Source organism: Amblyomma mixtum, chromosome 5 (assembly GCF_055824585.1).
Source record: "Amblyomma mixtum isolate Tamu chromosome 5, ASM5582458v1, whole genome shotgun sequence".
Lineage (NCBI taxonomy): Eukaryota > Metazoa > Arthropoda > Arachnida > Ixodida > Ixodidae > Amblyomma > Amblyomma mixtum.
This window is the reverse complement of record NC_143016.1, coordinates 78,744,379-78,771,790: the sequence shown is the minus strand read 5'-3', so window position 1 is coordinate 78,771,790 and position 27,412 is coordinate 78,744,379. Positions and strand designations below refer to the sequence as shown.

General features: G+C 50.1%; 1 protein-coding gene across 1 annotated transcript in view; it reads left to right on the top strand.

Moving 5' to 3' along the window:
- LOC149342741 (A disintegrin and metalloproteinase with thrombospondin motifs 7-like) overlaps positions 1-27,412 on the top strand; it is a 120,771-nt gene that overhangs the window by 39,220 nt on the left and 54,139 nt on the right. Inside the window, exon 2 of the mRNA XM_089545214.1 lies at positions 13,648-14,039. Coding sequence (XP_089401340.1) covers positions 13,648-14,039 — 392 coding nt within the window. The remainder of the gene's footprint in view (positions 1-13,647; positions 14,040-27,412) is intronic.

The following is a 27,412-nucleotide window of genomic DNA, read 5'->3' as shown; positions in this document are numbered from 1 at the left end:
CGGCAGGAAACGAGATCCGGAAGGCCGCTCTTTTTGTTATCAGAGCGCGGGTGTTGCGTTGGGGCTTGCTCCCTTTGCCGCGCTTTCCTATTGCGGCCACTGCCGCTCGCGCACCTGTTCTTGCCGTGGGCGTCTTTGTTTTTTCTTTATCCAGTTTGGTTTCCGTGACTCGATACTGATGCGCATCTCGAAGCTTGATACGCGTTTACTGCAATCGCTTTCCATTTTGGGACTGGCTGCGCTGCGTCGCCGGAAATGAAATGCTGTTATCCGTTGGTTTCATCGCAGATTATACGAGAGCGTGTTCGAGGGCGCATGCTAGAAAAATAAGGTATAGAAGTACCGCTTACCTTACCTGTGATGTGGTTATATATGGTTATGGCTATGCTACGGTTATGTTCCTCGGAAACTTTACGATAGCCCTATCATGTTAGAGAAGGTAAACTATTCAGGAAGGGAAAGAAGCAGTTACTGTTCCACTTCAGCTCGATGCCTTAATCACGCCAGTAGGGAAGGAATGAAGTCAAAAATGATATGTTTGGCATGTTTTACGCGCGGTTTGAAATTCCTGTAGCGGAATTTGGGCTATAAGGGCCGCCTGGTGGAGGGCTCTGGATTAATTTTCACCATCTGGGGTTTCTGTAACGTACACTGACATCACACGGACGTCCTTTTGCGCTTCGCCTCCGTCAAAACACAGCTTCTGCGGTTAGGACTGGATCCGGTGTTCTGGGGTTCAGCAGCCCTGTTTGCCACTAAGCTTTTGTTTTTGGTTCATCTTGTGTTCGGGATCATGGTACCGCGACTCACACGGCAGGTACGTGTGAGTGCAGGTACGTCACGTAAGTAATATGGCTGTTCCAGACAGGAAGGTCGTAAGGGTTTTTCCTTTAAAACGAGAAACATAGGCTCACTCAACACCTACTTGATCACTAATTTGACCACTCACTCACTCACTCACTCACTCACTCACTCACTCACTCACTCACTCACTCACTCACTCACTCACTCACTCACTCACTCACTCACTCACTCACTCACTCACTCACTCCATTGACTCACTCACTGGTTTGCAGCGATCGGGACAGGTTTTTGTCGTGACAAATTTTTTTTTTCCACTGCAAAACACTGTCGAGAGACAGTACACCATATACTATTCACTGGCGCCTTACGTTGCCGCAAAAGATGCGTTTTCCCGTGCACTGCTTTAAAAGTCACTGGATACGCCCGTGCTCTTCGCATGGTCATTGCCCGCGTGAGCTGTTGGAGCTTATCAAGACATCCTCAAGGGCAAGACCGTTGGCCTAAATCTCAGCAGCCCACCGGATACGGCACAGTGTTTTTCCTTTCTCTGTTCACCTGCCATAAAAAGACGATGTTTTTATCTGTTTCTCTGCCCACACTTATTACCTAGACGTACAGCTACTGCAAGCTACCAGGGAGCTGCTTCTCACAAGGCATGTCGTTGTAGTCGTCAGCCAGCCACAATCATCCGTGCTGACTCGGCTGGCCGCGGGGTGTCAACAAAGGGGTCGCTGCGCCCAGCAAGACGTCGTCGACCGCTCGCAGCGGACGAGTCCAGGCGAGGGGGAAGGGGGTGGAGGCGGCTTTGCGGCTGTAATCCGGCATGTGCAAGCCTGCACGAACGAACGCACACACTGGAGTCCATTCAACGACGCACGGCTTCCGCCGTCAACAGGCGCCCCTCGCGTGTGTATAGTAAAGGCGCCGGCGTGGAGGGCGATAAACCTGGCACTCTATGCTAATCGGACCCCCCACCTCCCCCCTCCCAACGAATGGCCGCTTATCTGACGGACAAGAGTTCTCACTTTGTTTCCCCTGTCCGGGAGCTGCGTTGTGCGCAGAAAGCCGCAAACATTTCTATAAAGAGGAGCGGGGTAGGGTGGGCTAACGGCTTTACTGCGCGCGTTGTCTGACAGGGCGTGTGAGCGCCCCAGAGGTGGGCATGACAGCGTAGTGTGAGAGGCGATACCTTCTATGTGCTTTGAGTGAATGCTCTGCGAATGTTTTGTGTAGAAATGAAGGGCACGGTAACTGTCGCACGCTCGGTGGACAGCTAAATTACTGCGCCGAGAACGAAGGGATGGGAGAGGCAATTGTAGGAGGCAGAGAGAAAGATGCGCCGTAGTGAAGGACCCCGGATTAATTTCTATAACCTGGGCTTCTCGATGGAAGCGAAACACAAAAGGTTCTCGTGTGCTCTGCGATGTGAACACACTTTAATGAACCCCAGGTGGTCGAAATTATTCCGGAGCCCTCCACTACGTTCTCTTCTGTCTTTCTTCTTTCACTCCCACCTTCATCCCTTCCCTCAAAGTGCGGTTGAGGTGTCTACCGAGAAGTGAGACACCTACTAAGCCTTTTCCTTTTCTCAAAAATCACTAAAATTCTATAGCGAGCCGTGGCTGAACATGACAGACCAGGGAAAAAGACAGGAGTGTCATTCGGGTCCAAATTGGGCCACTGAAATAGCTTATTTGTACAGAAAAAAGATAGTTTTGCTTCTTATTGTGTCCCTTTACATGGTGATGGACATGTGTCAGATTTTCAGTAGTGCTTGGATACTAACTATGCACAACCGTTGTGCAGCGACATCTGCACAAGCGCTTTGCTCCGAACTTGATTGCGACACCGTTGACATACTCGTAAGCTGTCGCAAGTTCGCAACTGGGAGCTCCCGTGTTGTCCTGCTGACCGAAGGAATGTTATCTTTGGTGCTTGGGTAACACGAGACACTTGTGGGCCAGGGAGTGACCACTGTTGGGATAGTGCTGCCATCTGTAGGCGTGCGACCGTGGTGGGCGATTTTTTTTTTATTGAATAATTTTATTTCCACCAGAAAAGGTTTTGGTTTATGGAGTTTTAACGTCTCAAAGCAACTCGGGCTATGAGAGACGCCGTAGTGAAGAGCTCCGGAAATTTCGACCACGTGGGGTTCTTTAACGTGCACTGACATCGCACAGCACACGGGCCTCTAGAATTTTGATTCTTTCGGGTCAGCAGCCGAGCGCCATAACCACTGGGCCACCGCGGTGGCCCCATTTCCATCAGAAAAGACATTGCTCCCAGCCCCCGGCACGCAGGCCTGGGAGACGTGGAGTTGCGCGTCCGCAGTTAGAGGCTGGCTGGCAGTCTTCGACTGGTAACGGCCTCTTCCGCCAGATGGATGGTGGTGTGCTGTAGCTCAGGGTCCGGGCTTCTTAGCGGGTTCTCCCAGGCTTCTCTACTGTCAAAATTTTGCCCGCCCCGGGAGAATTTGGGAACTCCCAGATTATGTGGTCGAGGATCTCTATCGCCCCACAGTGTATGCATTTTTCTTGCGACCTCAGCTCTTGTTAATCGTGGGTGCCCATACCGGGTTCATAAATGTATTAGTCTGTAGCCGCCTCCACTGAATGTTGCGTCTTGTAGGGGTACCAGTCCACTTCCCCATTTGCGACAGTAAATAATTTTCAACATAAGTAGGTCAAAACAGTGTCTTTTGGGACGAACCCGCAGTTCTTTATCTCTCCGCCCTTTCGCTGCTTTCCTTGCCTCACGGCATGGTTGAGGTGTACACCCAGAAGGCGATAGTTCACGCGTCTTCCCGTCTTCTGCAACCTCCTCTTTCCCCTTGTGTATTCTCTTAAGAACCCAACACGTTCATGGTACGCGCCGCGGTGGCTCACATGGTTAGCGAGCACGGCTACTGAGCCGGAAAACCCGGGTTCAATACTGGCCGCTGGAGGTGAATCAGAAAAGGCGCCCGTGTGCTGCGTGGTGCCAGTGCATGTTAAAGACCCCAGAAGGTCGAAACTTATCTGGAGCAAACAACTGCAGCTCCCCTTTCTCTCTTCCTTTCTTTCCCCCACGACGGTTTGGTTGAAGTGTCCGCCGATAAGCGAGACAGTTACTGCACCCTTCCTTTCCTTGAAACCAATTTTCATTGCACTACACTGATGGAGATGTGGACATCCGTGCAGAGCGAAAATTTCGGTGTGGCATACGGGATTTAACGCCCTAAAGCTACGCATGCGCTATGAGGCACACCACAGCGGAGGGCTGCGGATTCATTTAGACCACCTGGAGTTTATGAACGCGCCGTGACAACGCAAAGCACGCCAGCGTGTCGCAAGCAGATCAGATCTGAGCAGGGAAGCAAACAGCGCATAGGAGGTGGCTAATGTAGCGTGAGATGTCCTGGGAAATAAAACTGAAGAAGCGTTGTTTGCCCTCGCGCAGAGCAAGCAAGATTGTGTCTTCTCTATTTCGTGCTAGTTTATTTGGTTAGCTAAAATTAACGAACTTATAACCCTCCAAGTTACCGGCAAATTTTCCAACTGAAGGCTGGGAGGCGTCGAGAGAAGCAGAAGATTGTGTACGGGCCGGCATCGGGTGATGAACAACGTTTATTCCCGATAAGATGGCATATATATATACAGTGCGCTGACGTACTCAGTCATGCGCAGATTATGCTGCAGCGAGTGACGTCAGACTTGCTCGGCTCTGCTACATCTTCCCTTCTTCGAACAAACCGGGTTCAGCGTCGCTCCGGTAGAGGGTACCGACAAGGTTCACGTCGCAACCTTGTGCTTCGACGTAGCTCTTGGCCGGGCTCTGTGCAAGGGTCTTCTTGAGGGGCGGAACTGGTTTCCTGTTGCGGACCCATCAGTCGTAGATGTTCTCGTGTGCGTCGAATTTCCCTGCCGTCTTCCGTTTTGAGGATCGCCGAGCGAGGTTCGTTAGCTGGCCTGAGGACGACAGCTGGAGACCAGGTCCGGTTGATTGTGTCATACACGGTGACCTGCTGGCCTGGCCTCGCAGGTGGCAGGTACCTGCTGCCACGGTTGTAGTACATCTTTTGGCGTTGGCGTATCTCACGAAGCCGACTGTGGACCACGTTGCTGGGTATAGCTTGTGGCTCCAAATGGCTTGTAGGCACCGGGAGAGGAGTCCGTGTTTGGCGTCCCATCAGCCTCTGCACAGGGGACTGTAGCACATCATCGCGCGGTGTATTGCGCCATTCCAGCAAAGCCATCTGAAATGCAGGCGTTGTAAGGGAACATTTTTTTAGAAGCTTCTTGGCTTCCTGCACCGCTCTTTCCGTCATGCCGTTAGACCGCGGGTGGTAGGGGCTTGACGTGACTTGGGCGATACCTAGGCTGTTCAGAAAATCTTTAAACTCACGGCTGTTAAAGGGCGGTCCATTATCACTGCATAACTTCACAGGCAAGCCATGAACAGAGAAAATTTCAGAGCACCAGGAGATCAGCGAGGTTGCTGTGGTGGTGCGAAGTTCCCGCAGTTCGAAAAAAAACGAGTAAAAGTCGACAATGAGGGCAAATTCGCGACCTTCGTAAAAGAACAAGTCAATGCCAACAACTTGCCAGGGTAGGGTGGGAACGTCGTGACTTAAAAGGGGCATTTTGGCGTTTCGCGGCTGATTTTTGAGACACACCTTGCAGAATTGATCAATGTCGCTTGCCATGTTCGGCCAGAACATTACGTTCCTTGCCCTTGCCTTCATTTTATCCGCTCCAGCGTGTGCCGCGTGAAGGAGGCGGATCATGTCGTTTCTTTTTGACTCCGGTATGATTACCTTGTTGCTGCGAAACACGAGGCCATCCTGCGCGTGTATCTCGTCGCGGTACCCCCAGTAGGTCCGAAGTTGCTCTGGGACTTCGAGCTTATGAAGAGGCCAATCTGTCTCTGCATATTCCCGCAGCTTTGTCAGGTTGGTGTCGTCACCGGTTGCTGCAAGCAGGTCTTTCAAACAGTGCTCGGAGGCTGAAACGCAATCAAGAACATTGACTTGAAATTGCTCGTGTTCTTCCATGCATGCCTTACTGGGAAAACGGGATAAAGCATCTGCTAGGAACAGTTCTTTTCCAGGTTTATAAGTCACGATGATGGGGTAACGTTGCAACGTCAGTCGCATGCGTTGCAAGCGTAGCGGGCACTGGTATAGTGGTTTACTGAATATGGCCTCCAGTGGCCGATGGTCTGTCTCAACTGTCACTGCATGCTGTCCAAATAGATAATCATGAAACTTTGTGCAGCCGTGCACTATCGCGAGAGTTTCCTTTTCTATCTGAGCATATCTTTGCTGGGAATCTGTGAGTGACCGTGACGAAAACGCAACGGGGTGCGCTTCTTGCATCAGGACGGCGCCTACCCCGAACTGACTTGCGTCAACTGATAAGGTAACTTCTTTCTTGGGGTCAAAATAACGAAGGATCGGGGCTGTTATCAGGGCCTGGCGCAACCTTTCGAAGCTTTCTTGCTGCTTTTCCGTCCATACCCATGCAATTTCTTTGCGCAGCAAAGACCGAAGAGGGGCGGTCACTACAGACATGTTAGGGATGAAACGTTGCACAAAATTTATTGTGCCCAGAAAAACTTGCAGTTCCTTACTATTCTTTGGTGCTGGCATTTCCAGAATATCTTGCACGCGTTGTGGATCTACTCGCAGGCCGTCCACAGTGAGCACGTGTCCCAGATAGCGTACCTCGGTCTGGAAAAATGAACATTTCTTCAAGTTCAGTTTCAAGTTATGTTCGCGACAGCGTGTTAAAAGAAGCTGTAAGTGGTAGTCGTGCTCTTCTTTTGTCTTGCCCCATAATAGGATGTCATCCATTACTACTGCAACGTTTGGCAAACCTTCTAGCACGCGATGCATCGCTGCCTGAAACACTTCCGGGGCTGAGGCAATTCCGAAAGGCATGCGCAGGAAGCGATATCGTCCGTAAGGTGTGCTCATTGTGCACAGCTTCGAACTTGCGTCGGTTAGTTTGATTTGCCAGAATCCTGACGCTGCGTCTAGAGTTGTAAAGAACTTTGCTCCGGCAAGCCTAGGCACAACATCTTCAAGGGTCGGCATAGGGTAGTTCTCTCGTAGCAAAGCTTTGTTTAGTGCTGTGGGGTCTAGGCAGATGCGCACTTTTTCTTTCTTAAGCACCGTGACCATATGACTGGACCATTCTGTTGGCTCATTTACCTTGGATATGACTCCTTGTTCTTCCATGCGCTGGAGCTCCTCTTTGACTTTTTCTCGGAGGGCCACCGGAACTCTCCTCGCCGGCACGACAACTCCCACGGATGCGGGCTTTAGCTTCATCGCGTACTCAATGCCTTTTAACTGCCCCAGTCCACTGAAAACATCTTCAAACGATTGTGCTGCTGGGTGCAACGGGTCGGCGTGCACCTTTTGCACGCGACAAATAAAACCGAGGCGTTCAGCAACTGATCCACTGAGAGTCACGGGCACGTGTTGGTCGACCACGAAAAACGTCTCTTCGTGCACTTTGTCGTTTGCGCGCAAATGCAGCCTAATTTTTGTTTTGGCCAATGTTTTATGGCCGAAGAACGCTGTTAACGTTACGCGACACTCTTGGTGCGGTTTGCTCGGCAGTTTGTCGACATCCTTGCTTGAAATTACACAGCAGTTAGCTCCTGTGTCCAGCTTGCACGTGTATGGGCGTCCTTCGATGTAAACTGTCGCGCTCCAGTGGTCTGAGGCTAGGGCACCGACGGTCAAAGTTTGCAAAATGAAATCACTGTCATCGTCGTCTTGCAGTTGGCGCACTTCTTTTTTCGAACCTCTGTCCTGACGGGGCGCCAGTGCTTTGCATGCTTGAGCGAAGTGATTACGCCCACCGCAATTCGTGCACACCTTCCCTTGAGCCGGGCACATCACGCCACGGTGAGTTAGATAACCACAACGACTACAAGGCCGTTTTCGCGGCCCGACCGCATGGACTACTGCGTCGCCTGCTGTTTCGGTGCCGTCCCTGATTTCCTTAAACTGCTCCTTTCCTTGTTCGTGGGCTCGGCATATTGTAACTGTCTTCTCATACGACGGGTTTTCGGCAATAAGCTTTTGCTGTAAGCCTTTGTCTTGAACTCCCAGGATAATCCGGCTGCGGAGCAAGCGGTCTTCCAAGTCTCCGAACTCGCAGTTTTTTGCTAGTAGCTTTAGGTCTGTCAGCCAGTCGTTAAAAGGTTCCCCTTGTTTTTGGTCTCTTGATCCGAAGCGGAACTCATGGAATGTCAGATTCGTCGATGGTGTGTAGAATTCCTCAAACTTTTCAAGCAAAATGTCGACGTCGTTCTTGTCCTTTTCCCCGTCGAATTTGAAAGTGCTATAAGTTTTCCTGCCGTCTTCTCCAATCGTTACAAGTAACGTCGCTGCTTGCACTTCTTTAGGCTGTTTGCTTAACTGGGTGGCCGTGGAAAACAGCATGAACTCACTTTTCCATGTTTTCCAAGCAGTCCATGCGTCGCCCGAGGTATCCAGTGGTTTCGGGGCTGGGAGCAGTGTCGACGGGGCGGACATAGTGAATGGGCACCGCTGCCACCATGTGTACGGGCCGGCATCGGGTGATGAACAACGTTTATTCCCGATAAGATGGCATATATATATATATATATATATATATATATATACAGTGCGCTGACGTACTCAGTCATGCGCAGATTATGCTGCAGCGAGTGACGTCAGACTTGCTCGGCTCTGCTACAAAGATAAGCTCATATCTTATCGGTATTTTCACTGAATACGTATTTTGTTACCATCTGACCAAAGCGCGCGAAATCTGAAGCGTCCGCTGCAAAAGCGCCTGTTTTCAACGACCCCCGCATCGCAGCGCTCCCGCACTTGCCGTTTACGTGGTAGCGCCAAGTGCGCGCAGTTGCAGTCGCTATCAGCGCGGGCGGGCGGCCGAAATCATGTGCTCCGCTGTGTATCGCGCGCTTCCTTCAGAACGTTAAAGAAATGCTCACAACAGCCTATATTTATAAACGCCATCCGTTCTTGAGACCCGAGCAGCGCGTAGTCGACGCATATGTGGAAGCCTTCTTATCTCACGCGTCCTTTTCAATGTGCGTCAGTCGTGAGTCATATGTTTCTTTTTCCTTCGTCGTGTACGCACTATTGAGGCGTCAAGAATGCATGAGCCCGCACTAGCCACACTTGCCTTCCATTTATAAAAACTATGCTGTCAGTGGTTTCCTTTCACGCTCTACAACTCTAAATGATTATTTATGGGGTTTAACGTCCTAAATCGACTGAGGCTGGGAGGGACGCCGCAGTGGAGGGCTCCGGATAATTTCGACCGTATGCGGTTCTTTATCGTGCGCTGACATCGCGCAGTACACGAGCCTCGAGCATTTCGCCGCCATCGAAATGTCCCCCGCATCCGCGTCGCTTACGTAAGCAGCCGAGCACCTTAACCACTGAGCCACTGCGGCGGCTTACAACTCCAAATTAAACTTTTCTCCTTTATCCGGAGGTTTCAAGGCTAATTAATTATTCTGACTGATTATTAAGATCAGTATGAAGTAAACAGTATTTTTTTCCTGCCTCTGGGGACCTTCCGGCGTGTTGATTCAGTTTCATTCGCGCAACGAGTTCCGGTTTCTTGTTTGTTTGCTTATTTAAAGCTTTAATAAAGCAAAGAACCAGCAACACAGGAGACACGTCTAGTGCATCATATCATCCGTTCAACAAAGGTGCTGTGTGAGTTATGCAGCCATCAGTGAGCAACAACATGCATTTCATTGCGCATGCAGTACAAAAGCAGTAAAATTTTTAATGTGGAATTTACAGAAAGAACGCAAACAATAGCTTTAATACGATAGCGGAGATCGAACGGGTTACTATCTCCGGTATATGTCGCCGGTCTATTAACCTGACATGAAGTGAACAATAGGGGGGGAGGGCGTCAGTTACCGTTACGCTGACGGCTCGCTCGCTACACGCGCGGACAAGCAGAGCTGCTCTTGTGACCTTAATCAGTGTCACTTCAGAACGTGAAATTCAGCGAAGTTTTGCGTTTCATTTCTGTCGCTCTGTCGCTGGCTTCGCGCCACTGTTTACCCCGTCTCCTTCACAGCGTGTGCAGACCGACATCCCTCTTGCGTCTCGAGTTGGCGCGGCGTGATTTTGTTCTATAGCCATTGGTGCGAACGTGAACTAGGGGCAATAGAGAGGTTTAGCGAAGCGTTATCATAGACCCCTACCGCCCCCTTCCCGCCTACAGCACATGCTCAGATGGCTTCTACGGGCTTGCTGCGGGCGCTCATGGTCGGCCTACACCGTCTGCGCATGCGCTGTTAGAAGTTGGCAATAGCGGTACATGGTAACGGTATGCTAAAACTCTAACAACTTTCTCTCGCGCTCGAGAGGCGCAAAACGTGCGCGGCCACTGCCCCCTGGGACAGCGCATGTAGGGCGGGACACCGATCAACAACTACTCGCTCTGCGGCGTAGCGGAGGAGAAAGTTTTGAGGTGGAGGGTGGGGAGGAGGAGGGAAGGGCGCTTCTCTTTCCCGCGCTTTGTTGACAGGCCCCGGAGGTCGAGTAGGCGCAATCGCGCGCTGCGTGTTAGCGTGGTCGGCATTACACCTACTCAGCGCACTCCTCCCCCTGTGCGTCGATGCGTATGTGCCGTTTGTGTGCGTGCTCTCTTACAAAAAAAGTTTTAGAGAGTCTGTGGAGTGTCTATAGACTTCTGTCTATGAAGTCTATGGATTGTCTATAGACAAATCCTAAAAAACAGTCTATAGGCAATACAAATGCCATAGGCAGTCTATAGACAATCTATAGATTTATGGCCATACACGTTTGGTCGACATTTGTCTATAGACTATGAGTACACAAAAAGCAATATCTATAGGAAGTCAACAGAGTCAATAAGAAGTCTATAGACTCTCTATAGAGCATTTTTATAAAGGCTCCCATCCCTCTCCTTTCTATAATTTCGTCCATTTAACCACGTGCTTCAGTTTCGGGTAGTCGACCGGGCATAAGTCTTGTCACTCCCTCTGTATTTCCTTTTCCATGTTTCACCAATTCTGCCCCCTCCCCCTATTACCCTCATCATGCCTCCTTGGCATAGGAAAAAAAAACATGAATCATTCTACTTCATGCATAGCATCTGGTACCGCTGTTATGGGGAGGCAAAAAGAATTCGGCGTCGGGGAATCCATTCTATGATGACGTCAGTGTTTGAGCACTCGCGAGACCGGTTGCCGAGGCACGCCCGCCGCGCGGTCTGCAGGAATTTGCGTTGGCTTTGTGCATTTTCTATAGAAAGCCCTTTGGGACATCGCCGGATATTTACAGGTGTGGGATTTGTGGAACTGGGAATAAGGCTCGCCCCGCATTTAGTTTCGCGAACCACGGTTAGTCCACTTGATATGCACTTACGTCTTTGGGCAACGACCACCCGACGACTATTTTTGTATTTGTCTTCGCGCTGCATCATCATCATCAGCCTAACTGAACCCACTGCAGGGAAAATGCCTCTCCCATGTGTCTTCTATTAACCCTGTCATCATTGCATCTAAGAGAAGAACACTAGGTCAGCTCATCCTTTGTAACGTAGCATATCGAAGCATTGTATTTACCTCATTAATCTATTCCAAAATAAGCTCACCATCTGCGCCCGTTGCCCGGGCCGTGAAACGGCCCCTGTTATTCTCAGAGAACACAGAGAACTTACTGCGTGCACAGAGAACGACTCTGTGCTGGTAACTCTCGCCTCCTTGAATAGTATCCTCTAAAGTACTTTTCGTACGCACAGCTTTTACCCGCGCTTCCATTAGTTCGTTGGAAATCAGCCAGCAGAAGCTGGCGCATCATACTTCATTGCGACAGGCTGCGTCTGGTGAGGCCGTGCTCACACTAATCTCGGCCCTTTTCGTATCTGTGACTAAAGCTACGTCGGCGTGTGGTCTTTCATTACTGACCCGCGAGTCAATCGTACGACTACATTCCGAACACAACCCGAATCGTATAGAGTCTGTTGCGCCCGTGGCTCGAGTGTGCACTGAGCAAGCGTCCTACCCCCCCCCCCCCCCCCCTCCCCCTCCCTCCCATTCAAGTTTGCCGGAGAGCACTGAGAAAGAGAGAGCGAGAGTTGTCGCTTCGGGTGGAGCGCATAGCGCGGCCGCTCCACGTGACGCTGCGAGTCGTTTGGAAACTCGCGTGGCACGCGGGCGTACGCTAGAGTGTAAACATTCAGGGGCCATGACGCAATCGGCCGTGACGCGGAGCCGCTGCTGCTTCTGTTTTGGGCCCGCGTGGCGTACGTGATCCGCGCTCCAGATGAAACCGTGCTTGCATTTCTTGTTTTCCCCTCTCTCTTGCTCTCTCTCCCCCTCTTCGCGCGCTTTTGGCGCTCTCCTGCGTGCGAGCCGTCTGGGGTCGGCTGCAGGCATTGTTTGACGCCTTTGTTCTTCGAACACCGCGTGGCCTGCTGTCAGTCGTCGGCCGGCACTGGCGAACACGGCTACTGCAGCTGCAGCGCTGCCACCAGAGAAGCTGATGGCGTCTTACATAAACAATAACAACAACAACAATAATAATATTAACAACGTGTTCCAGTCATGAAGCCATGCTTTGTTATCGTTGTAGTAGCAAAATTTATTGGAGTAGGTCTATTTGGTACGACGTGACAACTCTTGCACTGTTGTGATTACCCTGGCGGGGCAAAGAGGTAGCGGTCTTGTCCGCTCGCCGCAGCGACGGGCCTCAGTCAAGCTTCGCGCGAATATATTTTGAGTTCATCAGGCCTACTTGTCAAGGAACCAAAAATTCATGTCCTGTACGTTCCAACGTGCTCATAGACGAAAACGCTGGCTGTAGTGGAATGAAGCTGAAGAAAACTTGCACGTATCGCTAGTCGCTATCTGTCACCACCGGACGGAAACCATCACCGCCAGCTGAGCGTCCTGTTGGATATGTCCTGCTTAGTACAGCCGTAGCACCTTCCTTGCTTGTGAAGTTGGAGCGTGGTGTCATGTGCCAACAGACTCGTACCTCTGTTTTTCTTTTCTTTGGTTTTAGGTTTTATGGGGGTTTAACGTCCCAAAGCCACTCAAGCTATGAGGGACGCCGTAGGGGAGGGCTCCGGAAATTTCGACCACCTGGGGTTTACTTTTCGTTCTGAAGTTTATTGATGTAACTAGCCTTCAAGACTTTTTCTCATTACAAAGATTAGGTCTATGGAATGGGGGGGGGGGGGGGGGGGGGGGGATAGAGTTCTTCATTTGAAACGTGAGAAACGGGGAAGATATGTGGGACAGGGTTTGAGCACGCGATCGGCGCCCCTTTCAGCAAAAGAAAGCGAGGCGTCTGCAACTGCTGTGTTAATGATACCGTGCTATCTGTGAGTGCAGTTGTCCACAGAAATGGGATGCTGAAGCCACAGAAAAATAAATTTCGTCGCTGTCTGCATGCGCGGCTCGATAAAGACCGTGAAAGTCTTGAATGGAAGTGCATAGCATAACCTTCAATTTATGGTTTCATGCTTAGGCATCCAAGAAATCAATACTTTTTTTGTGATTTCCTTGTTATGAAAACATTTCTGGGCATTTGTGCAGTTGGTAGCAACCGCAACACATACCACGCGAGCTTCGACTAAACTTCACGAACGGCGCGAACTGAAACGAGGACACTGTCATGCCTGCAGCTAAGACGGTCGACATCAGGCCAGGCCGTTGCGAGGCGGCACGATGCATTTTAGTCGAAGCTCGCCTAGTATATGCTACTTCTTCTCCCGAGTGCACACGCGGACACGAGCGTCGTTTTTGAGAGCAGGTAGTGTACATGTATCCGACGGCGTCCCCTTCTCGGCGTTCCAGATGACCTGCCCGCGGGCTCCTCGGCCGTCGTGCACCCGCAGAGGGTCACCGCGGGCGGCCGTTTCGTCAGCCACGCGGTGCACCACGAGGCCAACGTGGAGCACGCCCGCCGCCGCAGGTCGGCCGCGGACGGACCCGGGGAGCCGCGCCTGGAAAGCCTGCACGTGCGCCTGCCGCTGCCGGGCGCCGAGCCGCCGCTGCTGCTGCGCCTGGAGCCCAACGACCGCCTGCTGGCGCCGGGATTCGTGCTCGAGCGCCGCGCGGGAAACGGGCTGTCCCCGACACGCGGCGTGCGCAACCTGACCACCCGGCTGGACGGTGCTGGCTGCTTCTACACGGGCTCCCTGCGCGGAGGAAACGGCACCCTGGCACTGTCCACGTGCAACGGCTTGGTGGGTGTCGGTCCGCCTTTCCTCCTGCTCATGAACCCCAATGCTCCAGCTCGAGAGGGCTTTTGCGCTGTGAGATTTGCCACCGCAAGCACAGCGGGGATATACCAGTATAAATGGCTTTCCAAAGCATTTCAGAGTCGTAGTAGACAAGTAGTCGGGTCATGATGCGGCATCTAGTATGGTGATATGGTATAGGTTTGTTTTATGGAGGTTTAACGTCCCGAAGCGACTCAGGCTATGAGGGACACCGTAGTGAAGGGTTCCGGAAAAGCGACTCCGGCTATGAGGGACGCCGTAGTGAAGGGCTCCGGAAATTTCGACCATCTGGGGTTCTTTAACGTGCAATGACATCGCACAGTACACGGGGATATGGTATAGGTGACTTTCTAAAGCATTTCAGAGTCGTTGTAGACAAGCAGTCTTATCATGGTGCGGCATCCTGTATGCTACGGCGCATGCGCAGATGTCTCGGAGGTGGCTTTGCCCACTGTTAGCAACGATTCGCGTTCTTACTATAAGAGGAAAGCGGGCGCTTCGGTATACAGGAACCTTCTTTGTGGCAGTTCATTCACCGAGGGAATAACGGGAACTACGTATATCCCGAGGTACGTGCTGCATGACCGTGCAGTTGAATTTAAAAAAAGCCCTTGTCGCTTCTCGTACCAAGTTGCTTATATAGCCCCGTATTCTCAGCGTGACGTGAACTTGTACACCATTTACTTTCATGCAACGGCTGAAAATGCGTTTTGATTGAGGAAAAAAAAAGAGCGCCTTTGGTTAGTGGTAGTGTGAAGCCTTAATCCGAACATTTCTGCATTCGTTGATTTACAGTGCACGGGCAGATAAACAAAACTATTTTGTCTCCTTCTTGTGTACGCGTCTTGCTGTTTCCGCTGGTACCCACTTTTTCAATTTAAACGTGCGCCAACTGGCTCAAGAGTTAACGTGTTTGATAAAACTGTATAACAAGGTGAGCAGCTTGTGCGCAAAACTAATGATGCTGACACTTCGCATCGCCGGGAGAATTGCACGTATACCTGAGCGCAGTAGCGTGAGAGGGACAGCAAAATAAATTAAGAACAAACAGTAATCCTCGGGGACGTTCGAAGCCAATCCTTGCAAAATGGCACAGAAGGTCTTCACTACGAGCTAGTCATTTAACGTTGTTGGCACGAAGCTCTGTAGCGAGCGACGGGCCGGAGGCCTTTCCGCAGACTGCACGCCGTTACTGTATCCTGCTACATGGCTTTCTGCTCCCGGACCGTGAACTGTAGGTTTGTGTAAGACTATACAGCATAAGAACCGGGGCATCTCTTCAGAGCATCAGCCGACAAAGGCAGATTCGGCTCGATGGACCTGTGTGTTGAACTAATCTCAAAAGGGTCTGCGCGACGCGAGACAAAGGTCAGACAAGGAGTACTACGGAACCAGAGCTACAACGCGGGGTTCAGCTCTACGCCCTTTCTTCGGCCAATGTCCTGAACAGCACTTGACTCTTTTGAAGCGAGCGTGCCCCGGTCTGCGCGGCATTAAGCTTTGTTTCCTGTCGCACCGGGATTTGTACGGGAGTCCCGGGAGTCCCCTTTTACGACTCATCCGTAAACGTACAACATATGAAAGGTGCTTGTATAACCGAGGGGCGTTTTGTTTTCTTCGAAGCGCTTGCTCTCAACGTTGACCCTTTCGAGGGCCATGAGCAAAAGCGGCTCTTCAACGACTTCCTGGTTCAAAAACGCCAAGGGCAACTCCGCTATCGTCCGCGCTTGTTTCCTGCATTCTTCGGCTGCGTTGGAGAGTTTAGCTTATCTGCCTATTTTGCCACACAGAGCCCTCACGCAGCCGAACACGCGTTCTTTTGTTAGTTGGAAACGCGAGCCTTTCCAACTAACTTTATCTAGCTCAAGTGGGTCTCCCCACCCCGCGCTACCTTTTCTTTTTATCTGACTAAAATATTAGCAAACCTTTGTTTTGGTGCTCTTGAACACCCAGTGGAACTGATGTGGCTCTCCGCTCCGCAACCTTTAAGTCGACTGTATAGTTAAAGAAGCTCTGAAGCAACTTTCGTGAAAACTGCCGTTTTGCTGAGAGGCAGCATCTATTGCGCGCGCTTATACAAGAAGTCGTAGACTTGACAAGAATGTGTCCGAAGATAGCTTGCGCCTGTGGCACACATTGTGAAATTAATTTCCTTACACGCCCTGCCATTTCTGGGTCGTTGTATGCATGATGTCTACAGATAGGCTCTTTGGGTGATACGCCGCGACCGTTTTCTGAGTAACTGCCCTACTCTCAGGAGCGGGTTTACTGGTCATTCTTGGAGTGGGTTGTTTGAAAAAAAGCTGTGAGAGGGGGGTATAATTTTAATCATGTATTTCTTTTGTGGACTTCATTCGTCGAAAAAATGGGGTTCAGCATAGATTTATATGTGAAATTTCTCGCTTGAGAATTCCCCCCCCCCCCCCCCCCTTTTCCCTCCTAAAATTCGCCCGTGGTGGCTACTAAGCGGTTGTAAAATTTGAGACAGAAAACTCTGTTCTCTCCAAGAGAGTTGAGAACGGCCAAACAAACAGTTTGGATAATGTGGTGTGTGGGGTTAAAAGTCCCAGTCCGACGCATGGTTATTAGTGAAGGGCGCCGTAGTGGAGGGCTCCGGATTATTCTGAACCACTTGGAGTTCTTTAACGTTAACTGACATCGCACAGTACAACGGGCGTTTCGCATTTCGCCCTGACGGAAGTGCGGCTGCCGCTAGAGAAAAAAAAAAACAACATTCGTTTCCACAGTTGACTTTCAGTACCGTAAGGAGCTCTCTGAGTACTATTGCTTGTCACAGCGTCAAAAAAAATTAGGGGCGATCAATTGAATTAATGCGAAGAAAGTGCGATAGCAGCCTTCAGAATAGTGGCGGATCGGGCTAGTTGGTGCGCGTTTGAGATTTTTCGAAAGCGTTAAAACAAAACGGACTGAGTAAGAACAGACAGGAACGAGCGCTACTCGTCCCTGTCTGTTCCTTCTTTGTCCGTGTTGTTTTAGTGCTTTCGAAAAATGTCAGATTTCTTTCACTCGCTAATCTATTCCAGTCCTGATTCCATTATAATTATGATTCTATTCCAATTCTGAGTTCATTGTCTTTCACTCCCCGATCTACTCCAATTCCAACTACGCAAAATATGTCACAGTGTTAGATCATGGCCAGTCCTCATACCGCTACCGGTGCAGCGGTTAAGCGGTGCGCCACTGCACTGGCAGGTGGTCACTAGCAGGTGATCACTGGCAGGAGATCACTGGCAGGTGATCACTGGCAGGTGGCTGATTCAAACACAGATACCGGTGGGGCTTCTGAGACCCATCTTGCTCTTCCCGAGCAAAGCGAGGAGGAATAGCTCCCCCAAGCCTCATTTTTGCACACATATTATAGCTCTTCGGACATAGGCCTACTGTTGTCCGAGTCATTTCCTTCTCAGTAATTTACTTTTTTTTTGCCGAGTAATTCTTCTTCTGGCATCTACCTCCCCTCTCTTGCGAGTGGAAAGGAGGAGAGGGAGACGGTTGACTGGTGGGAGGTGGAGAGAGGTAATATCCCCCTAAACATTACCTAACCAGTGGAGGCTTCACACAGGCGCCGACTTCGACGCCGCCGACGGACAGTTTTTGCCTTCGCAGCCCTCCTAATGCTACCGCGCTAAAAGTGCTCTAGAATTCCATCTCCTTTAGCAACGACTGGCTCGCGGACGCTCTGTTCCCAGTATCATGCGAGGAAATCGGTCACTGGTTGTGATCTTATTTTCGCCGACATAACAGAAGCCATACGACGCGACGAAAGACGCAGAGCCTATAGCGGAGGAATCGAAAGAAAGAAGCCCGGGAAATGCACGACGTAGAAATGTTCGGTGCCCCATTGTGATGGCCAGCCAGCCAGCCAGTCTGAGCTGGGGGCTCCTGTCGTGTTGTGTGTGGAGAGAGCGAGGAGCAAAAAAAGAAAAAAAAAAAAGGAGCAGCGATGAAAGAAAGCAGGAAGGAGGACAACCTCTTGGCGTTTGCGTTCTCATTTCCTCTTCATTCTATATTGATCGGCGCCCGTTCCTTCTATGTATATATGTATATACACGTCTTCTTCCTTCTTTGCTGTTTCACATTTTAACAGGATAGCATTAAGGCTGCCGTTCTGTAGAAAATCCGGCGCCGGCGTGGCCGTAGTATAGTGGTTACTGAAATATCCGGGTTGTTCGACAAAGTGGCTGCGTCACACGCGAGGAAGAGACACTACCGCTAGGTCATGCAGGAGTGTTCATATTTTTTTATTATAGCGGGGCTTTATATGTATTTCGTGCGGTCTTTCACATAATCATTGTGTCTGTGAAAGAGCAAACAGTGTCCGTGCCTGCGTGAACAAGAGGAACCGCTGTCACGTCCTACCCTTAAAGGCAGAGCTTAAGGCCCCCCCCCCCTAGTTTTTGCTCATGCGCTCGTCCCTTCTTAACGCCTTACGGTCCCGTTCTGCCAAAAATACGGCGTCGGCATTGTGAGCGAAAAAGCATGGGGTCTACCTGAGCTAGGGTACGTGACCTTATGATGTCATCAGAACCTGCTCATCGGATTATGAGCAAATTGCCCACTGTGGCAGGTGGCGGATTAAATTAACGATTGGTCGCGAGAGGTTGCTCGCGAAGACCAACCTGGATCTCACAAGCCCCACCAGTGGCTGAGTTTGAAACAGCCGCCTGCCGGAGCAGTGGCGCATCGCTCAACCACGGCACCACGGCGCCAGGAGTGGTATGAGGACACCCCGCGGGCTATGAGTGTAGAGAAGTACCAACTCCGCATATATGGGCATTTAGGCAGAACCCAGGCGAAGTGATACGACCCCAAGCCGCTGAAGGGGGCCATTAACTCTTTCGCGTCATTCCCTTCAGGCGTAGCTCAAGTGTGGCCTTAAGTTTTGAATCTTGAAACATGCAGCACCAACTGCTGGTGTAGTGCACTCGCCCATTGGAACATCGTGTTTGAGAGATGTCGCTGTGGGTGGGCATTGATCAACCCATCGGAGTGTTATGGTCCTAAAATAAAAAAATAGCACATACATAATACCGTCAATTGGCCAGGACTCGCACGGGGACGTCTTAATGCACAGAAATGCCTTATATATAATAATTACATGATTACAAATAATCTAATTCAGAGCAGAACGACTTACTGAAGTACCCGCCGCAATGGCTCAGTGGTTATGGTGCTCGGTTGCTGACCCGAAGGACGCGGGTTCGATCCCGGCCGCGGCGGCCGAATTTCTATGGAGGCGAAATTCTAGAGGCCCGTGTACTGTGCGATGTCAGTGCACGTTAAAGAACCCCAGGTGGTCGAAATTTCCGGAGCCCTCCACTACGGCGTCTCTCATAGCCTGAGTCGCTTTGGGACGTTAAACCCCATAAACCAAACCAGACCACTTACTGAAGTAAATAGCAATTTGATTTTTGTGCAAAGTATGAGCGATTGAATTTGGCAATAGTTGTTTCCTGGCAGAGAATAACACAAAAGGTTTCAAAAAAAGAATGAATCCATAGCGAATGAGGCGTAAATGGAATGGGTCCGGAGAAACGTTCTAACATGAAGGGAGCCGTGTCGATTCTAAATGAATTTTTGTATCGCTCAGCACACATTCCTATTTCCGTGTCCGGAAGAAAACTCCCAAGGAAAGCATAGGAGTGTATGCATGAATGGCGTCCAATAACGTTTCGTCGTCGTCTCTTTCTCCGGCATGCGTGAGCTCGGCGATCACGCTATAGCGGAGACGTGTCGGCACTTTTGCACTTTGTTCGGCCCGGTTGTGCTTCCGGGTAACGGGCACGAAGTGAGAAGGTGAAGGGTAGGGAGGGGTGAAGGAGCGCGCGATCGAGCGATAGCCCCCTATCGAGAAAACAAGACGACGGCGACGAAGGGCGGCCGGCGTTGTCCGAGCGACCTTGGGCGGCGTTTAACCGTGAAAACAGAGCACCCCGGCGACGCGTCGGCACCTCTCGCACGAGACCCCTCTTCACGTAGAGAGAGGACGCGTTGTTTTGACATCGGTGCCGACGATCGCCCGGCTGGTCGGTCGGTCGGGTGACGCTCATACGCGGAAGCCGTGTCGTTGAGTAACAACGTCGTACTACTACGCAGCCGGCCGACCGCCCGAGTACCGCCGCTATTCACTTTTTTTTTTTCTTCCGTACCTGCCGGCGTTTTTACCGTTATCGTCGTCGCAATCCTTTCTCCGTTTGCCCTAGTCGAGAGCAGTTGCGACCCCCGTGAGAGAGGTCTTCCACTCATGAGCCTTTAGTGAACGACGCGCGTCTGGTCCTGCATGCATACTTGCTGCCTGTGAACCACTTAGCGCTTTGTATTTCTTGTTTAGTTTTATTTTTTTTCCACTCCTGTGCGGCATCGTCGCGGAGTATATCGCGCAAGTTCTTCCGCACTCATTAACAGAGTTCGGAACGGGACCCGGAAGCACAGGCGCTGACAGCGCGGAGTCCATTGCTTTGCTGCGCTCTGGTAAGTTGCGTGAGAGCCTATATGTTTGGGAGCTAGTCATGTTTGGGAGCCGTATACTAAACAAAACATATTGAAATGTGAATGGGTACAAAACAAAGCTCTAAGATTTATTTTTAACTCGTACTCTAGAACCCAATCAGTGTCTGAACTTAGAAACAGGGCCGGGCTGACAACTGTGAAGCAGAAAATGCAGCTTAACAGACTGATATTCTTTTTTCATGTGCTGACAGGTAGCTGTAAGGTCAATCTAGACCGATACATCAAACCACTGAATGCTTCTGGCAGCAGAACAAAACACTCCAAACATATCACACCTCTGGATTTTAGAACAGATTCCTTCAAATACTCTTTTCTGGTTCGCACTATTGACGAATGGAACAAATTACCAAAAGAAGTGATTCAATGTTCGGATTTAAAGGCTTTTGAAAATGCCCTCATGAAGTATTTGTGACTGGTTTGACTGGTATGTTTTTGACCCATATCACATGTCATTTTGTCTTTCCTATAAATCTGTATTGTTGTATTGTTTTGTATTTCTGATGCTGATGTACTGCATCTAGTTCTTGTTTATTTCAAGGATCTCAACTCCTGTCTTGGCAGCAGCTGACAGTATGATTAAAAAAAAAAATATCTCCCATGCACCCACGTATGTGCAGGGAAGCCCGCTGACCTATGCATTATGTTTGCGAAGAACGCTGTACCCGAATCATGAGTGGCCGGAGTGGCTTCGAGAATGGTTTCACGCAGCACCTCCTTATCAAGCTTAGAGAGAGAGAGAGAGAAGGGGCGGTGCGTTTTTGCTCACTGTGTTTACGCATTTTACTATTTTTTATTTGTTTTTTTTTTTCGTTCAGTTAAGCCGTGTTTTGGAGCGACCGATGACTCTTCCAGGAAACCGAGAACATTGCGAATAAAGGTTCGACTGCCGCGGTTATTGCGACACTATCGTGAGTTCCGGTTCTATTCCTCCGCGCTTTGTCCAGCTTGGCTCGAGTGCGCTCGGAAGCCAGCCGGTGCATATCTCGTTTCTTCTGAGTGAGACGTTCATTTATCTCTCTTGGCAAAGCCTAGAAGAGACTTCCCGGAAATGCGGCATCGCGTTGGTGCTTTGTTCTGACTGTTAGGGGAGAAAGTAACGGCTCTCAAGAGTCGATGCCGCCGGTAGCCTGCACACGCTAGGTGGTTCTGTGCTACGCTGCTAGCGGGTGCACCCCAGCTACAGCGGTCACATGCTATAGCCGTGACGATTGCGAAACTTAGATGAAGATTACTTGACCGAACAGGGTCGATAAGAAGGGCTGCTCACGGAAGTGCAGCTGGAGATATTCAGATTCTCGCTTGATATTATAAGGAGGCCTCGATAGGAGCAATCATGAGGTGGAGAGTCGACGCTTGTTCTCCGAAAACATCCAGGAGATAGCCTTTGAGAGATACCCAAGCGCTCTTGGCGTTGTTAGCGTAAGGAAGACGTCTCAGGCGGAACGATTCGGACATACTTTGAAGTCGGAGAAGGCTAAACGAACGACTGGGCGCTTGCTCGCAGTATATATATATATATATATATATATATATATATATATATATATATATATATATATATATATATATATTATATATATATATATATATATATATATATCATTTCATAAAACGTGCGCTTTGCGCATTGGAGACAGAATGGTGCATCAGTTTTTAATTTGCCGTACCAAGGCACGAATTGGCGATTTTATGGGTGACAGCACGCAACATCTGTCGTAAAATATACTAGGCCAAAGCGTTAGTGACCGGGGGGGGGGGGGGGGGGGGGGCAGCGCTATGCTATGCAGTGACGCGTGGTTTCGTGGTTAAATATGTCCTTCATGCTTGAGCCCTCGGGGTCACTTCATGAGCTGTTTCGCGAAGAGGTACGAGTGACTCTGCTCCGGACAATGGCGCGCGTTGGTCTGAGAGCATTTTTTGGGACCGATGACCCGTGGTCATTATTCAAAATTCGCGGGCGTCCCAGCTGCGTGCGTGACCGTGGAGTCGTATGGAGATTATTCATCCCCAAATCTGGCGGGCGTAGGGAGGCCTCCGCGTGGCAACAGTGTTTCCTCGTAGGCTTCATATTGTTTGGATGGTCGCAACTGAATGCACAAACTGAGGTGCAGGTGTTCAAGCAGGAGCGGGCATTCCGCTTCAGCTAAGCCGCGCACCGCTAACTGCTCGCAGCCTGCAGGATTCTAGGCCTCCAAATCGGGTTATTTATTGCGGTTGATCGGATTAATCCGGTCCACTGGCTGCGACGCGACGCGATGACGTTCGACCGCCGTGATGCTGGGCAGCCATGATTGTAGTACGTGTGCTGCCTTCCTTATATTGTGTGTCTCGACTAGTTGGCGCTCTTTCTCGCCATGAATATTCACGAACTGGCGCAAACTATTGCTTGCTATTTGCGCGTAGTGCAATAGATTTTACTCAATTAATTCTTGCCGCGAACTGCGGAGTATTGTGCGTCAGTCGAGAACGTAGTAGTTTGTAAGTGGACAATGCACATTATAGGGAGCACGTTTCGTCACTAAATGAAAGAACATATCGGAGATGCGCTGCGTTCGCCTCCGTCAGCATTACTGCTGTATGAGGGGTGGGGAGGGGGGGGCAGACGCTTGTGTTTTTCCTGTTCTTGTTTTTTTCTCCTTTCAGAAAGCGAGTCTAGGCTTAGGACATGCACCTGTATCATAACGATTTCGTTAATTTATTGATGCGCTAGCATTAAGGCCTCATCCGGGAAACGAAATGTGCCCTTTGTCATAAAATTCGTTCATTGGCTGGAGGGAGGCGCCACCACCACATCGGAAGTGGACGTCAGTTCCGGTAAAGGCATCATAACCTTCCATTGCTATCGCATTGCCAACACACAATGTAATTATGTATCTGTGTTTACTTGTTGCGTGCTAGTCCATTCTGAAAGGTGTAGCCAACTCTTCTCCGCAGGATTTGATGATACGGGCGTAATCTTTTGCTGTGAAATTTTGTTCCGCTGAAACGCGCTGCAACGCTTTTCCTCGCGGCGAACTTGAGAAGCAGCAGCTACCATAGTGGTCTTTTTTTTGTGTGTGTGTTTAGGAAAGTGCAAAGGTGCTGTTGTTGAGTGCAGAGGCGTCTCTATATCCTGCCATACTCTTGGCGGTTCCGAACGCGTCGTTTATATATCGTGAGATGCCTGTCGTGACGTGAGCAGTTTGGAGTATGCTGCGAGCAGACCCTGCTTCTACCATAACCCACATTCATTCGCCTCCATGTAGCCGGCGTGAAAGCGTGTAGGTCTCTAGAAGAAAAAGAAATAGAAAGGGAAAATAATAACCAACTCCAGCGCAGTGCCTGCTGCTCCCGTAATTTCACGAAGTGCCCCCTGGTGCGCATAATAATCACCGCCTTGTGCGGCGGTTCTTTCCGCTCGCATGGGTTTCAATCAGTGCCGTTCGCGCGCACCCCCCCACCCCCCCCCCCCCCCCCCCCCTCTTCCTTTCACTCCTCAATCTTCTCTACTGGCTCCTTCTGGATCTGCCGCAGCACGAGTGCCCTATGCCGCCGCAGGAGGGCAGCAGCAGCAGCAACAAGCGGTGCTGGGATATCCATGCATGAAAGCTCGATTTGTTGAACGTTCCTTTGCTCCCTCGGGGAAATTCTTGTAGGACGAGACGGTACGCGCCCAAGGCTTGTCATTAGAAGCGGCGGTCGCTGTCGTGAAAAGAAAAAGAAAAAGTTGCTCACTTTGATCATTTCTTCCGGACCTGGGTTTGGGCTCTCATGTTTTCCCCTGATTCTCTCGGTCTCTTTTGCTCGAGCGAATTTGCTCGGAACAAGGCTACATATGGCGGCTTGGAGAGAAGCGCTGTTCGCAATTGTGTGCCCTTTGTAATGAGATACGGGTTGTGCGCTGTGCAAACTTTTAGACAAGGCGTTATTAGTTCCTGAACACATGCGCTTGACGTACCGTTAGCTGTGGGGATGTCGTTTTTTTTTATTATTGCAGATAACGAAGGCGCAAAATGGTGTCTGAACGACGAGCTGTCATCAGAGCAAAGCCCTGTCTCTTTGATCCGTTCCTAACGTTAATCAGTTTCAGCTGTTGTATTCGTCAAGAGAAAAATTGCCGTCCTGGGATTAATCAGTTTTGTGTCGCGACATACCAGCGCTAAAAGAAACGATTTCAATTCGCGCTTGGTTTCAACTGAGATTGAAGGGAAAGTTCAATGTCGCAGAAACAGTTCTCTCAGCATATTTGTACACTGTCGAGTTTGATGGCAACTCGACCTGCGAAATCAAGAACAGTGTTTCGCAAGACCACGCTGCAATCTAATGGAATTACAACACCACCTCAGCGCGTCAGTGACGCATCGCAACAGCAATGTTGGGCTGTATTTAAATCACAGCAATATAAGTTATGCTCTTCGTAATGCTTCACTGGGCGTCCACATCATTTCTGCAGTATGTAAAGGCACTAGCAATACATTTTTCTTTTTGTTGACGACATAAAATTATCATTTAGTGTGTGTGTGTGTGTGTGTTTGTGTGGAGTATATTAGGTGTGCTTGAACTAAGAGTTCGTTTATTTTATCTTTGTCGAGTATATTCTCATTGGTTGATGTCATCGGATTGGTTTTTATCATTTTTTCTTCGGCGACTTCCCATTCTTCGCGGCTTTCGATTCAGGCTACGAATAAAAGTGGAAAAAACTTTAGCCACTTTACGCTGGAGGCCACCACATGCTGCGTAGGCGGCCTACGCAAAAATTATGCTCTCCTTCTCTTTAGTCAACGGACGCCGATTGCCTGTTAACTGGCATACACGGGTGCAAGTACTCTACAGCAACCGCTGTGTCGCCCGTGTCATGACTACGAACATATTTCTTGTGTTTGCTGCAGGTTGGAACGAGGATAAAGAATAGTTCCTATCTCGAAGCCATTCCTTCCTCCGTTTTGCCGAACATATAGCAGCTAGCAAACTTCCCAGCAGCCGTCGGCTCCCTACCGCCTGAGAAGCGGGCTTTGCCGTAGGCAAAGTCTGCATGCGACAAAGCCCCTACATCGCTGCTGTGGGGTCGGGTGATCACGTCAGCCGGCGCTGAGAGAAGTCTTCGGAAACTCTCTTAAAACGCGCTCTTAACGTAGCAGATCTATCATAAAAATAAAAAAAAGGCTGAGAATATTTAGCATGCTTTGAGATGATGGCCTTGTGCTGCGTGATGAAAATGGAGGGCCGTAAGGAACACGGAGTCAGATAACAGTGCCGCTCGTAAGGTTTCGAAGGAAGATCGGTTTACAGTTGGACGGCGCCGTCAGCCATCATCCCTTAAACTATCGTGATTGGCTAGCTTACGGTCACCTGCCAGTCGGGAACCACCCTTACATCTCTTATTATGGATGTGAAGCTTTTTTGAACTTGGACTGCGATTTGAACTTTGAAGTTGTTGTTGGCTGTGTCCCACTGCACATGATATGGAATAAAGGCTAGGTGCGTCATGTTACACCATGCCAAAAAGGCTTGGAGTAGATGAGTGCATCATTTGCAAGCAATCTAAACAACATTTTTTGTTCATGATCACAAATAGCATTTGTCTTGTACCTTTTCTGCTAATCCCACCCCTTATGTAATACCCCGCGAGGGGTCTTTAGGTAATAAAATGAAATGAAATGAAATGAGAGCCCACAGCATGTGGTCTGCGGTTGAAATCACGCTCACTCAGTCACTGTCGCGTATCTCAGCCCGCTCTCCTCCATGTGCACTTACTAGGAAGGTCTGGTCAAATGCGTTGGAGCTATCCTGAAAATCCTAACGCTAGACTTGGTGCCATAGTGGAGACGTTTCCGCTCTCACTCCCTCTACACGTAAAGCGTGAGGGGAGTTGAAACGCCGAAGCGTGCGTTGCGCTTTTCTGGCACCGCCCGTGTTTGAGATTTTGCGCCGACGACACCGGTGAGGAAGATGATTAGTAATTGCAGTCTGTACGCTCTCCCTGCCCCAATACAGGCCGGCTTTGTACGCACTGACCGCGAGGACTACCTGGTGGAGCCGCTGGCGCCTCCGCGGGGCCACGACGACCCGCAGCCCCATCTGGTCTACAAACGTTCCGCCGCCCCGGAAAGCGGCGACTTTCTCGGCGAGTGGCTCTCGCGCGAGGGCCCGGATGCACAGGAACCCCGGCTGCATCGTTCTGCGCCACCAGCGGTGAGTGGGGGAAAACGACACAAGAGGGTATGCCCAGACGCGGTGGTCGGTTAGACACCTTAGCTTTGAAAAGAAAGTGTATCACCGAAATGAGAACGGAAGTGTGGTGCGGACCCAAGACTCTCCCCAACACTTCCTTTACGTCCAAACGTAACACCTTCCGCTCTGAGTGCGGTTTCAGTGCCAGAGTCTCAAGTGTATATGCCGTGCCGTTTGTTACTCAAGCTGTTCCGGGGACTTTTAATCACATCTTTCGTTCGTTTACTCTCACGTTACGAATACGTGCGGAATTAGGAGGGCAGCTTTTTAAGAGAACAAAAGAGAGAAAAAAAAGTTTTTGGAAGGTTTCGGCCTCCTTTATTGCGCAATATTTTATTTATATTCTTATAGCGAGCTTCCCTACAATCGCAAAGAAAATATTTGTCCTTTATCGCTGATGAGAACTTGGACTTGGGCCTTGAGAACGGAACGAATGCTCTTTCTCGCTCGCCGACCTCACTGCCCCCCTCTCGACTGCATCCGCCATGTTTTGCAGATAACGGGTCTATAAGTTTCTAATTTTTCCCGGGTGCCCTTTGTTAAAGCCACACTTTAACACAGCGACTAAACAACTTCCGGAGCGTCGGCTCTCTTGC